The sequence below is a fragment of the Mercenaria mercenaria genome, chromosome 1, assembly GCF_021730395.1.
Source record: "Mercenaria mercenaria strain notata chromosome 1, MADL_Memer_1, whole genome shotgun sequence".
NCBI lineage: Eukaryota > Metazoa > Mollusca > Bivalvia > Venerida > Veneridae > Mercenaria > Mercenaria mercenaria.
Genome location: NC_069361.1, coordinates 4,412,638 through 4,425,528, shown reverse-complemented (window position 1 = coordinate 4,425,528; position 12,891 = coordinate 4,412,638). Strand labels below are relative to the sequence as shown.

The following is a 12,891-nucleotide window of genomic DNA, read 5'->3' as shown; positions in this document are numbered from 1 at the left end:
ATTTAACGGTGGTTGCGACATTTAGCGGCGTTGCGACATTTAACGTTGCCACACTTATGTTTATTGCTTATTGTATTGAGAATAGATCTAGACCATTTTCATTGTAAATTTCCTGGAATAAGTTTTATTCTTTGCGAAAAAATGTCTACCTACGCGTAATTGCTAAACGGCTGTTTTCATGGGGGCATTTTTAGAGGGTGATGTTTCTCAGAACAGATTATTTTTCTTATATACAACATAAAACATGTCAATATTTTTCTATTTTTGATAAGAAGACATGTTATACTAAATGACCATATATGGTTTTCATATCATTGAAATGCTCTAAAGTGCTGAAAATGAGGTCTGACTGTTTTGTTATTAATATGAAATAAATAAGGAATTGAATTGGTAGAATGGAACCTACATGACAAGAATTCACAAAGACTGTACGGGCAAGGATGAAGTGCCTCGGACGTCTCCGTTAATATTCGTAATAACACGTTCATTGCCGAGGATATCCAATTCAATTAAACAGCAGACGATACCGCCAGGGAAAAGTATTAGTTTCCCCGCTATGCGCGGCGCACGTCACTATTAAGTTTAAAGAGCATGAAATGTTACATCCCGTGACAAACATGCTATAACTTCTACATGTTTTCATTGTTTATATTTAAGCTTATCTATATTCGTCACCGGTAATTGATATGGGCGGCTCCTCCATAAAAATGTTACTAAATTCATTGGAAAAAATCCTGCAAGATAGAGAAGCTCCATTTCAAGATTTTTCATTTCTCTTTACTTTTCCAGTTTGCATATCGCATTTGAAAACGTGAACTGAGAACTGCAAACTGCAGACCAACTGTGAAATGCATTCTTGTCTACATTTTGCTGGACAGTGCTGATCAGACTGCACTTTGAAATTTGAATCGTAAACTGCAGCACAGTGTACAGTTCTCAATACGAATCTCGAACTGCAGACCAGTTTTCAGTTCGAATTTGAATCGCGAACTGCAGACCATTTTGCAGTTCGCAATTCGAATAGCGAACTGCGAACTGCGAACTGAGCCATTTGCAGTTCGCAATCGAAGGCGAACTGCGAAAACTTGCAGTTCGCAATCGAAGGCGAACTACGAACTGCGGACCAGTTTGCAGTTCACAATTCGAAACGCAAACTGCGAACTGTAGACCAACTGTGAAATGCATTCTTGTCTGCAGTTCTAATGGAGAGGGAGGAAGTGCAGACTTTTCACATTTATGTTTAGCAAACACTTGCCTATTACTTTAAAGTATAAGAGTAACCTTCAAATTCATTTTCATTTTGAATCTTCAACTGCAGACCAGTTTGCAGTTCGCAATTCCAATCGTGAAATGCGAACTGCAGACCAGTTTGCAGTTCGCAATTCGAATTATGAACTATGAATTGCGAACTGCGAACTGAGAACTGCAGACCAGTTTGCAGTTCGTAGTTCGAATCGAAAACTGGGAGCCGCAGACTTGCCGGCACTTTGCAGTTCTACTGAAGAGGGAGGAAGTGCAGACCATTAACATTAATGAGCCGTGCCATGAGAAAATCAACATAGTGGGTTTGCGACCAGCATGGATCCAGACCAGCTTGCGCATCCGCGCAGTCTGGTCAGGATCCATGCTGTTCACTTTTAAAGCCTACTGCAATTAGAGAAACCATTAGCGAACAGCATGGATCCTGACGAGACTGAGCGGATGCGCAAGCTGGTCTGGGCCCATGCTGGTCGCAAACCCACTATGTTGATTTTCTCATGGCACGGCTCAAAATTTTATATTTAGCAAATACTGACCTATTACTTAAAAGTATGCGAGTAACGTTTAAATATATTTTTATTTTGAATCTTGAACCGCAGACCAGTTTGCAGTTCGCAATTCGAATCACGAACTGCGAACTGCGAACTGCAGACCAGTTTGCAGTTCGCAATTTGAAACACAAACTGAGAACTATAGACCAACTGTGAAATGCATTCTTGTCTGCAATGCGCAAGAAAGTGCTGATCAGACTGCACTTTGAAATTTTTATTGTAATCAGCAGACAAGATTGCAGTTTGCAATTTGGAACGCGAACTGCGGACCAGTTTGCAGTTCGCAGTTGGAAACGCGAAATGCGAACTGCAGACTAATTATGAAAAGCATTCTTGTCCGCAATGCGCTGGACAGTGCTGATCAGACTGCACTTTGAAATTTGAATCGTAAATTGTAGCCCAGTTTACAGTTTGCAATACGAATCCCGAACTGCAGACCAGTTTGCAGTTCGAATTCAAATCGCGAACTGCAGACCAGTTTGCAGTTCGCAATTCGAATCACGAACTGCGAACTGCAGACCAGTTTGCAGTTCGCAATTGGAAACACAACCTGCGAACTATAGACCAACTGTGAAATGCATTCTTGTCTGCAATGCGCAAGAAAGTGCTGATCAGACTGCACTTTGAAATTTTTATTGTAATCAGCAGACAAGATTGCAGTTTGCAATTTGGAACGCGAACTGCGGACCAGTTTGCAGTTCGCAGTTGGAAACGCGAAATGCGAACTGCAGACTAATTATGAAAAGCATTCTTGTCCGCAATGCGCTGGACAGTGCTGATCAGACTGCACTTTGAAATTTGAATTGTAAACTGCAGCCCAGTTTACAGTTCGCAATATGAATCTCAAACTGCAGACCAGTTTGCAGTTCGAATTCGAATCGCGAATTGCAGACCAGTTTGCAGTCCGCAATTCGAAACGCGAACTGCAGACCAACTGTGAAATGCATTCTTGTCTGCATTGCGCAGGACAGTGTTGATCAGACTGCACGTTGACATTTGAATCGTAAAGCGCAGACCAGTTTACAGTTTGCAATTCGAATCGCGAACTGCAGGCCAGTTTGCAGTTCGAATTTCAATCGCGAACTGCAGACCAGTTTGCAGTTCGCAATTCGAAACGCGAAATGCAGACCAACTGTGAAATGCATTCTTGTCTGCAATGCACAGGACAGTGTTGATCAGACTGCACGCTGACATTTGAATCGTAAAGCGCAGACCAGTTTACAGTTTGCAATTCGAATCGCGAACTGCAGACCAGTTTGCAGTTCGCAATTCGAAACGCGAACTGCTAACTTCAGACCAAATGTGAAATGCATTCTTGTCTACAATTTGCCGGGCAGTGCTGATCAGACTGCACACTTTGAAATTTGAATCGTAAACTGCAGACTAGTTTGCAGTTCGCAACACGAATCGCAAACTGCAGACCAGTTTGCAGTTCGCAATTCGAAACGAGAACTGCAGACCAACTGTGAAATGCATTCTTGTCTGCAATGTGCAGGACATTGTTGATCAGACTGCACGTTGACATTTGAATCGTAAAGTGCAGACCACTTTACAGTTCGCAATTCGAATCGCGAACTGCAGACCAGTTTTCAGTTCGCAATTCGAATCGCGAACTGCGAACTGCAGACCAGTTTGCAGTTCGCAATTCGAAACGCGAACTGCGAACTGCGAACTGCAGACCAACTTAACTAAAATACTAACCTTCGTAGTTATACTGTGCGGCTAGATGGGGTATAATGAAAATGAAAGATCCAACTGCCATGACGATAGAGCCGCCAGCGATCCAAAACATTTTGTTGTAACGTCCGCCGACATAACTCACAAACATGATAATGATTAAAGCACCTGCAAGAACATTGGTTATATAATAACAGTTTTCACTTGAAAAGAAATCCAAATTGATTGTGTAAAGAAGAGGTACAAAGTCCTCTCTTAATGTTTTAAATGAGTTTTGCTGTGGGATATGCTCAGTTAAATGTGACAATTACTTGTTGCATTACTAAGATTGCAAGTACATCATGTTATTACAATAGCTATAAATATTTTATGTTTCGGAGATGTTCAGCCAGGATTCCTAGGGAGAATTGCTCGACAAATTAACAGTTCTGTCTCGAGAAAGTAGTACGTCATAAAATTAGCACGATTGCTGGAAAACGCTGAAATGATTAGTGGTCCCATGACATCAGTAATATTAGTCTGTAACTACCAGTAAAACACTCTAAGACAATGTATCGACAAAAAAAAATCCAGTTCGTACGTGTTACGGAGGCTATAGAACTTTTTCTGCATGCATCATTTTCTGGCTCACTATTTTGAGAATTAGAAGTTAAACCGTTCAATATATTGCTTGATGTTGGATGGATTCAATTTGAACATTGTTTCTGGTGTGTAACGTTGCTCTTTATTCCGAACCAGTACTCTGCCAGTGATCTGATTTTACACAGTACTCAGTATGTAACTGGAGTCCATACCAGTACTCTGCAGAAATTGGATTCCGTACCAGTATTCCGCCCGTAACTGGATTCCGTACCAATATCCCGGATGTAACTGGATTCATATACCAGTACTCTGCAAGTAATTTGATTCCGTAGCGGTGCTCGCCATGCAATTGGATTCCATACCATTACTCCGCCAGTAATGAATTCCGGTATTCCGTACCAGTACTCTACAGTAACTGGATCTCGGACCAGTACTCCGCCAGTAACTAGATTCCGCAAATACTGGTAACTCACAATCTATCCACATAAGTAAGAGACGCATGCAAGCGACTTTACGCATTTGGATTTCTTGCATCTTGTATCTCATCTGGGGATTGAACCCGCAGTGACAAAACATTTCCTGTTAATCTAATCCGTCGGAATCCGACTAACAGTAAATTTGGTAACCTTAACATAAATGAGCTGCGCCATGAGAAACCCAACATAGTGCGTTTGCGACCAGATGTTCGCTTTCAAAGCCTATCGCAATTAGAGAAACCGTTAGCGAACAGCAGGGTCCTGACCAGACTGCACGGATAAGCAGGCTGGTCTGGATCCATGCTGGTCGCAAATCCAATATGTTGGTTTTTTCATGACGCGGCTCAAATGTTATGTGGAGGCTTACCTATGTCTTGTGATGCCGGAATGATGGACGACTTGGAGCTAGTAAGCTTGAACTGGCGCTCGATCCCCGGGATGCCGGCGTTTGCAATCCCATTGATAGCAAACCCCTCGAGAAAACAGTAAAGTGTCAACCATAGCACGAGAACTGGTAACTTGTTAAAAATCTGTATGCATCTAAAATATATAACTTCATTACGTCTTCACTAAATACTTATAAATACAGTATACTGGTGAATTGCGCGGAGTAAAAGATTTTAACTAGTTCTACATAATGGGTAAAATTTGGATAAAGAATAAACTTGATATTGAAAAATGTCTTTTATAATAAGATAAAAATATTTCTAGATCATAAAAATCACAACCGTGCGCGGTCACACCACACGTGCAAATATTGCATTTTGTGTTTTTATGACAACAAAACAAACAAACAAATATCCTGTTTATACTCGCAATATTCCATTTGAACAATCGTGACATTTTACTGAAACCTGAACCGCGATGCACGATGTTATGATGATGGAAACGATATGACGCGATTATACGATGATCAAATTTCACGAGATGATAGTTAAAACGCGGCTGCACACGACTGATGAAATCGCGATGATGATGGGGAAACGCGATGGTAGGATGGCGATTGGGAAAACGCGATGGTACGATGGCGATGGGGAAAACGCGATGGTAGGATGATGTAAACGTGATTGCATGGTGGTACGATGATGAAATGCGCCGGTAAGATGGTTAGAATGCGATGGTACGATGAAGATAACGCGAAGTTTCGATGGTGTAAATGCAATGGTACGAAGGTACTATGATGAAAATGCGATATTACACCGACGTTTCCCCATCGCGATTTCATTATCGCATTTTTGCTAACGTATCGTCGTTGTTTCAACATCATGCCATCTCGCCATCGCGCTTTCATCATCGTCTACCATCGTGTATCGCGGTTCAGGATACAATTGTCCAGACGAATGTAATAATATACATAATATACCCCTGTGGAGCGTTTCAAATTACAAATACATAATTATAAGTTTACAAGAGAAAATAAACTGCATCAAAAACGCACACGATGCAAGATTTAAAATGTAGAATTTGTTATTTGAAATTAGATTAAAAAAAATATTTGCACCTGGTTTCAAAACATAAATGTACTTAAACCTACTTAGGCTTGCAAGGTCCGTACCCAAACCGTCTATCAATCTGGATAGGTGTTGTGTCATCTTTGGGAGGGATCTGAAGAAACAAAAACAAAATGTTTTACTTGAAGAGAAACTTGTACAAATGTAAAGAACACTCCCTATTCTTCTTTATCATTTGTCTTTATGTTCACTATTTCATATGTATGATTGTCTGTCCCATGTATTTTTTTGCATTGATGATGGCCGATAAAACTGAAACCTAAAACCTAATTAAGATGTGCATTCGAACGTGCATTCGAACAGTGTATTTTGTTTCAAGCAATATCATGTTTTAATTGTCCACAATGCAGACATTCAATACGCGTTATTCCTTTGAAATGTTTTACGATTTGATTTATACGAATGACAAATGAGATATTAAGCTGCAAGAAATTGTATAATAGCGTCGATATGGCATCATTTTGTCGTGATAGAAGGAGAAAATGTATTTGGTGGCATCGTTAACACCAGAGATGAAATAATCCATCTTGATTATCCGAATTTATGAAGCGGTTTCACGTTAAATAAATGGAATAATTATATCTCTGATTTATATAATAACAGCAGCCATCACATACATCAACATTATCAGTCACGAATTCATATTTGGACACAGACTGTAAGGGAAAAGTGGACGGCCTCGTAGGTTTGTACTTAGAATGTGTATGAACATTAACTCATTCTTTAATGTGTGCATAAAGTGGATTTCAATCGCATTGCCTGAACAAACAGTTAAAGACTTAGATCATAGATACATAGGTAAGAGGTATGACTGTAGTAATGCGCCGGTATTTCTCCGTGGTCGAATGTAGTCCCCGACACTATATAGTTAAAAAAAAAATGGGGTAAAAAAGGCATTTTCATGCTAGGTATTGCTTTTATTTTCAATTTAATCAGTAATAATATCCTTCTAGAGTATTTTAGAAGAGGTCAGATATATGGAAGATGGTTATATGTAGTTTTGTGATGTTGCTTAGTGACAGCTGAGGATGCTGGGAAAGTTTGCGGAAGAATACATTGTTTACAATAGTGATGTCATTCAAAGTTAGCCGGTGCTCTTGCATTATGGTCGACATATTGTTTTTTTTTCTGTGCTTTCAATAGGATTTGGATTATTTTATACAAGGAACATGGTCTGGCAACAAGTGAAAGAAAGAAAAAGTAAAATAAAACACTGTAGACTTTGACAATTTAATATGACTCAAAGAAGAAATGTTTTCAATACGCATGTACATTGACGATAAAAGTCGTTACCTGGCCATTTACGACACTGGCGGAGACGGATGTGACAGCAACATGTATGTCAGCTGTAGAGTTCTGAAATGCCGCATTTTGGATACTTCCATCCATCTTCTCTGCCTGTACACGTAAGATACAAAAATACAAGTAAAATTAGTGTTATAACTAGGCTCTTGGCTTTGATTATCTCCAGTGTTTTGAGAAGACAAAGGACATAATTATACAAATTTGAAAAGCCTCAGGAATTATCTCCTGTGAACAAAACACAGGTTCTGAACACAGACTAATTACATTAGTGTAGTCAAAATCGCGGACCCGTCTTTACTCCACATGAAAACACGAGAAGCTTTAATACAGCAAAACTGAAGATACGCAAAATTAGCGTAGGTTTTAATCAAATAATACTTTAGTTTTCAGTCTCAGTTCCCATGATTGTTCATTAACAGAAGTTCAACAATCTGCAATAGTTAAATACAAATATATATCGTGTTAGTATACTTAAGGTAGTTCTGCGCGTTTGGGTCAAATTTTTTTCTACTATGTAGAATTTGATTAAACTGAATTTTCAAAACTTCAGAATATACCTAGAAAAGTCAGCAAATAAAAAAATAGGGTCGTGTGCTTGAATTTTTGCAAGACTGATTTGAAAAAGGACCTCATGCAATATTTCATAATGGGAAAACATTTCATAACATTTTTGCGAATAGATTTTTTTTTCTACAATGCAGATTTCGATGAAACTTCTCACGGTTGTAAATATTAAAATTACCTATAATTTGGTGTAGTAAAATGTATAGGTCCGTGTGCTTATTTTTTCAGATATTTGACCATGATTTAAGTGAATCGGACATTTCACCTAAATTTTAAGACATTATTTCGAATTTTTTAACGTGCTATATGTTTAAATATCATATTTTGACTTTAGAAAGATAACAGAAGTGCCCTTGTAAAAAATATACTCACAGGTTTTTATTGATTCATAAACTGATTTTCATTTCCTACACTGAATCCAGGATTTATTCTATGTTTCCGGATAAATAACGTTGCCCCATCACTTCCGGTTTTTCAAACGACGTCGTGCAGAACTACCTTAAAGACTAATGGCAAAGGTCGTTTAACGAGGTCATGCTACCCAGGAGACTGAACATAAGAACTTTATGCTTAAGGCCACGGCGTGACTCTCGGTCTTATAAATAGTTGCAAAATTTTCCAACTCTGCAAATGTCAGTTAGACAAAAGTGGAGGTCAAATCCTCTCGTGGACAAAACAACTGCGGTTGATTTCGATCTCTCCCGTTTCAGTAGGACAAAGGAAAACAGCGATTTACAAATAAACATTATTACTTAACTTGACGCCTCTTGTAAGAAATTTGCACTTGAAACCACCCTCCAGCTATAGTGCAATAAAATATAGTGTGGTAAATTTATTCGTGGGTTAATGTTTGCACGAAATCAGTGAAATAAATACGTTTTTGGTAGCAAAATTAATATCGACAAAATGAAAATTGATGGTCAATTCAGAACAAATATTTTCTTGCTAAAACTAATTAAATCAGTAGTTTACAGAATATACTGCCACAGACGCAATATATTTGCATTGTCGTGTTTGAAGCCACATAAAGACTGTAAGCAAATGTATGTTTAACACTGGCACAGGCGGCAAAACGTTTTTATTGATCCTACAGATATGTAAGCAATAAAATACATACTATATATAAGTATGATCGCAGCAATACGGACAGAGCAGAAAAAAGTCCTCTGTTGAGTATTCCGCTTATATAGACTGTTACAAGCTTCATAAATAGCGGTCAAAATGAAAGCAATACAAATGTGACGAACGGAGTTACAAAACCCATCTTATAATATGCACCGACTGATTTATCTCGCTGATTATATAAACCATCCTGGGTTTGTTTTCCCCTTAACCTGTCACTTTAACTTAGATATCTGTTACATAATGTACACGTTTGTGTTATAAATTCTTATGAAGCATCGTTTAATATGAATCAAAATAAAATGAAATAAATTTTTCACCTGCCGGCGTTCCTCTGACATATTAATCCGTATTTTTTTCTTTTGTTTGTTTTTGGTTGTTGTTTTTTTTTTTTTTTTTGCTTTTATATATGCAGTTTAAGATAAATTCGTCCAGTGCAACACTAAGTGATCCTTTAAGGTGTTTAATAAAGATTGGTTTTCACTTTCATGTTAAAATATTTTCATTAAAGAAGCTAGGTTTAAGTGTTTGTAAATGTTGACATAAAATGACCCACAAGCTGAAACGTACACACTGAAGCATTTCGAACTTGACCAGCTGGACAACTGATGCATGGATGACAGAACGTCAATGCGGTATAATAGGCTATAAGTATACATTAAGAGCTGTCAGCTATTTCAGTGGTACACTCAGATCTGTTGATGAATACATATCTACTAATAATTTAAAATAACCTCGCATTCATTATTTGATAATTGATATACTTTAGACTTTTAGTGAATATGTGTATTGTTTTGACAATGATCTAATGTTATCACTTTATTCAAAAATCTAATATGATCCGCAAATATTCTAGAAAATCAATGCTGACCCGTAAAGCACCTTTGACATGTTCTTTTTCTGCTTATTTTGTCCAAATCTTCCGTGTCTAACTAGTTTTTTTTTGCTCGAGCCCGTAGAGCACCTTTGACATGTTCTTTTTCTGCTTTTTTTGTCCGAATGGTCCGTGTGACACTGACTAGTTTTTTTCCGCTCGAGCCAGTAAAGCACCTTTGACAGTATCTATCTATCAAGTGGCTGCTTAATTAATACCTGTAGGTGACCGCTAATGCAGGATGCACTGTATACCTCTATCACAGTTCAACATTAAATGCGTGCAAAAAGCCTCTTTGAATCTTCATTTCATCTTATATCTCATCCCCTTAGCAAATTTTATTTATTGAATTTCTTTTTTTTATATTTTTATTGTCGAAAAATGACGATATGCCTGTCTTTGTATGAAAGAAGAACTGTTTTCATAGAAAACTAATGTCCTTTTCAGCATGACAGCAACATTAGACGGAACTTTGATTGTAGGAAAAATTGTCTGAACATTTTTATATTTAATTTTACTCGTATGAGATAAACCAGGAGCTCCATCAAGTAGAATATTATACATTCACCTCCCAAAAAGTAAGTCCTTTGTTGCACCCGAGACCTTCATTGCAAGAGAGACACATTACAAATGAATCATAAATTAATATTAATACCCGGGGTAGACCACGGAGTGGAAAGAGTAATTTTTTCTTTTAAATAAAAACAGCGCACCAAAGTGTGTTTTTCATATCATATATCCTATTTTCCTTGGGGGAGCCCCCCACCCCCACCCCCACAAACCATCCTATGGAGGAGGGTGGGACACAACCTCCCTAACTAACCACTGTCGGCGCGTTGCCTTTACCATTCAAATTTACCTAACCTATATATACATATTATGTATAATTTTGTCGCTATTGTATATATTCAATGTATTATTGGTCAGTTACAAACTGTTTTAGTACAATTACATAAGAACCTATTAACTTTTCCTGATCACAAATGTGGCACTTAACTTCTTTTACTAGAAAACACATTAGGGTGCCTTTTGTAAGCCATTAATTTCATACGAATTTCATTTACTGTTGGCTTATAGGCCCACTGGGCCGGGTGTTTATTGATATGTCTGAAAATGGCGATAAATAATTATATCAACTATAAATATATCCTTTCCGCGTCCCTAACGTAATAAAACGTATTAGCGTCTGATGGCCCTTTCACGCTTCCGTAGAATCAACAATTATTACACGAACTCCATTTTAAAAATATTTCTGAAATGTCTAGGTTGCCGCTTTCAAATACGGAAATATCTGACATCCGATGAATATATATACTGACATTTTTAGACAACAGCAAAAAAGGACCTTTTGAACGATTTCACGAAGTTCCAAAAATCTCCATATACCCTTGCTCCGGCTACGGACATCTGTGGGATTTAATAAGTATTTTCTAATTGATTTAGTTAAACTAAATCAACACAGAAATGAAGGAAATAATTACAGGTTGTTACATAATTTTTCCTTAAAGATAGGACAATTACAAATGTGGAAGATTCCCGTTTCATTTTTATGCACTTTTTTACGTTTACGGTACCGTAAGTCAGGCTCAACATACGAGGTTGATAAGGTATGCTTTGAGTTATAGAAATAGCGTTACCTTAGTGTTACCTTAACACTGTCGTAAATAACCTCGTAAATTCAGCGATATCGTAAGTTTCGAGTTAGCCACCCATGGTCTGTAGCTTGTACCCGCTCGTATCTTTGCATTTGTTGGGTACTGAGGACAATAGATAACAGTAAATTCTGTTCATCCCGTACAGTAACGGTTTATTGTGTACTGCTTGTCGCTTGTTTGGGTACTTTATAACAAAAGAAATACTGAATAAAGGTCCGTTCAGAAGGACGTCCACACGAGATATCTATTTTTAATAAATGTAAGCCACCAGGTTGGCTTTGTTAACAATTCATGGCTTCATCCAGGTACCAGTTCATGGCTAAAGTTATATCCGAAGACGGCACCCGGGGTCTTCCTCCTAACATTAAACATTGTTAAATACGGGATAGTTCTTTTGAGACAAATATTGCACGTTTGCTTTAATTGATCATCTTATACTAAAAACTTTCTGAACTTTTCATGGTTTACCTTCATAACTTCCATGGCATAAGTACACTTACTTTACTTTCATTGTTCGAATGTTTCTACTTAAGTTTGTCACTTGGGCATTTTGGTTCTTGTGAGACCTATCTATGCGAAATTTCTTCTACAAAAAAAGCTTAAACCGAAGGATGCCCAATATACACAATCATGTGTAAGCAAGATCATATAACATGGTTGTAAAAACCTTTAAAAGTTCAATTGAAAATATACGATATTTGGAATAATCAATATATTAGCGACACCAGTTTTTATGTTCATACTCACTATTCGAGGCCATGTTTAGTGAGATACATCAATGCATAAAAATAAGAAATAACTGGCCTTCCTTTTTTAAAAAATTGATAAGTTACATTTTCAGAATTTATCATTGAAACTTAAGTCATAATTATACCTCTTCTACAATTTGGGGAATCATTTTAGTTGATTTTGCAGTTTGTGTGTTTGGATGAAAACAGGACCCCCATTTTTCTTTTGACGTTGTATATCTGAATACGACCGTTTTAGTATGTATCTTGAGAAATAGGAGTATTTTGGGGTAAACTTTGTATATTTGTCAATACCAAATGATTGTCGGTCATTGTCAGTAATATGTTATCCATGTTTTGATAATATGAAACATTACTATATAGATAAATTTCAATTTAAAGGAAAAACATTTTTACCTTAATTTTTAAATTGATTAAAAATGAAGTTCCAGGATAGATTATAGGAATCTTTCACTGGTTTCGGATAAACAGTTTACCCGAGTGGTGCCGGATATTCCTATCTTTACCCGCTGCCAGTGATTAATTCTTTTTCTTGCATGCCTTATTCTTCCATTTGTAGAAGATA

General features: G+C 37.4%; 1 protein-coding gene across 2 annotated transcripts in view; it reads right to left on the bottom strand.

Annotated features, from left to right (window-relative positions):
- LOC128555596 (solute carrier organic anion transporter family member 4A1-like) overlaps positions 1 to 12,891 on the bottom strand; it is a 56,659-nt gene that overhangs the window by 18,142 nt on the left and 25,626 nt on the right. The window contains exons 2-5 of one of the 2 annotated variants that reach the window (XM_053538374.1): positions 7,351 to 7,455; positions 6,081 to 6,151; positions 4,914 to 5,086; positions 3,513 to 3,656 (exon numbers count right to left, since the gene is read on the bottom strand). In XM_053538374.1, coding sequence (XP_053394349.1) covers positions 3,513 to 3,656; positions 4,914 to 5,086; positions 6,081 to 6,151; positions 7,351 to 7,455 — 493 coding nt within the window. The remainder of the gene's footprint in view (positions 1 to 3,512; positions 3,657 to 4,913; positions 5,087 to 6,080; positions 6,152 to 7,350; positions 7,456 to 12,891) is intronic. The other variant, XM_053538382.1, reaches the window with a different exon arrangement.